This window comes from Pseudophryne corroboree, chromosome 7 (assembly GCF_028390025.1).
Source record: "Pseudophryne corroboree isolate aPseCor3 chromosome 7, aPseCor3.hap2, whole genome shotgun sequence".
NCBI lineage: Eukaryota > Metazoa > Chordata > Amphibia > Anura > Myobatrachidae > Pseudophryne > Pseudophryne corroboree.
Genome location: NC_086450.1, coordinates 68,162,884 through 68,164,558, shown reverse-complemented (window position 1 = coordinate 68,164,558; position 1,675 = coordinate 68,162,884). Strand labels below are relative to the sequence as shown.

Genomic DNA, 1,675 nt, shown 5'->3' with positions numbered 1-1,675 from the left:
TCATTTGCATGAACAACGCATCACAATCACCAGCTCAGTTGCATCACAGTGATGTCACAATGCCACAGTAAGCAGGGAAAACCTCTGATTACGACCTGCTGGACTCAGTTGCTGCCCAGTGTTGAACCGGGCAGCATCAGTCACGTGCTGGAAACAGACCGTAGCTATTGGATAACGTTTTACAATCAGACTCACCACAGATTACAGACACCGGATTTGCTGGCATTCCTTGAATAAGAATGTGGAACTGTATGCCAATTCCGTGCTGCCGCAAGGCGAGGCGGCCTGATGAGGACTCAAGTAGGAACCATCGCACTGAGAACAGCGAGACTGCAAGACCTGCCGAGAGACGTTCGCTCATCGCGCGCTTTAGGAGATTCATGTCTAAGAGGAGGCAAGGCAAAATGGGTGGAACCAACATTACCCACCTCATCACTGAGAGCAGGAAGGATTCCATGCTATCCTGTGTGGATCTCCCAGCCTTAATACAGGCCTCACATGATGCTCCTGACAAGGAACCTGGTAGAGACCAGGAAGTGCGCTCACCTGCAAAATCCAATATGGTGCAGGCATCGACCAGCGACCTGTTCAGCTGTCTAATGGAGTTCCTCTGCCGCAGGTGTAAAGAATTCGTGGAGTTATCACCAACATATATTGCTCTATGGATAACCGCTGTTGACAACTTCCTCTATCAATACTGGCGGAATGTCAGTTTCATCACTCCGACCAATCTAGCGTTTCTCTACATGCTGTGCCGAGAGGTCATGTCATCCGAGCTGCTCAGCGAGTGGGAGCTAATCGCAAGTCTATCAACATGTCTGTATGTATCCTATGCATACGTGGGCAGTGAGCTCTCCTACCCACTGATGCCGTTCCCTGTTGAATGCTCGAAGGAAGCCTTTTGGAGTCGTTGCCTCTATGTTATCAACCTAATGAGTGCAAAGATGCTCTGCTTCCATGCTGACCCCCAGTATTTTGCCCAGGTCTTTGAGGATCTTAAAGCTGAGGGTGGACAGAAGGATATTACATCAGCTTAAAATCATACTGGACAGACCCCGTTACCAAAACCGGCGGTGCGGCCTCAAAAGTGGATCAGCCTCCCATCAGAGGTGGTAGAGGCAAACAGTAAACAGTAATTGTGGTGAGCATTGATGAAAATTCTGCAGCTCTGGCTTGAGAACCATAAAGTAGCTCAAATTCAGGCTTGGGAACCTAAGGCAAAAGAAACCCCATTTCAGGCTTGGGAACCTAAGGCAAAAGAAACCCAATTTTAGGCTTGGGAACCTAAGGCAAAGAAACCCAATTTCAGGCTTGGTAACCTAAGGCAAAGAAACCCACCCGTGGCTGTTATTGCATGGCTATCGGGCGTGGCCCCTTGGCGATGGGGTTACCAGTTCTTTAAGAATTGGTAGTGGCACAGCCACCATGGACCAACGCAATATTCATTTTTTGTTAAGTTAGAACAGTCTAAATGCGCAGTCAGACTTGCCATGACAGGCATTTTTGACAACTTTCAGTTTAATTTGCAAAAAGAGGATTTTTGGTCACTTACCATTGAATCATTTTCTCTGAAGCAGGCTGTGGGACGCTGGACCATGGGATTGCAAGATGAGCTGGAGTTTGGCACTCAAACTACTGTCATTGTAATTCTAAGCTCCTCCCCCTGCAACCCCAC

At 48.2% G+C, this 1,675-nt stretch overlaps 1 protein-coding gene across 1 annotated transcript; it reads left to right on the top strand.

Annotated features, from left to right (window-relative positions):
* Positions 1-239: 239 nt before the first annotated feature.
* LOC134944034 (cyclin-dependent kinase 5 activator 1-like) lies at positions 240-1,037 on the top strand. Its single transcript, XM_063932574.1, has one exon. It carries the CDS (start codon positions 240-242, stop codon positions 1,035-1,037), a length of 798 nt encoding a protein of 265 aa, XP_063788644.1.
* The last annotated feature ends 638 nt before the right edge of the window (positions 1,038-1,675 follow it).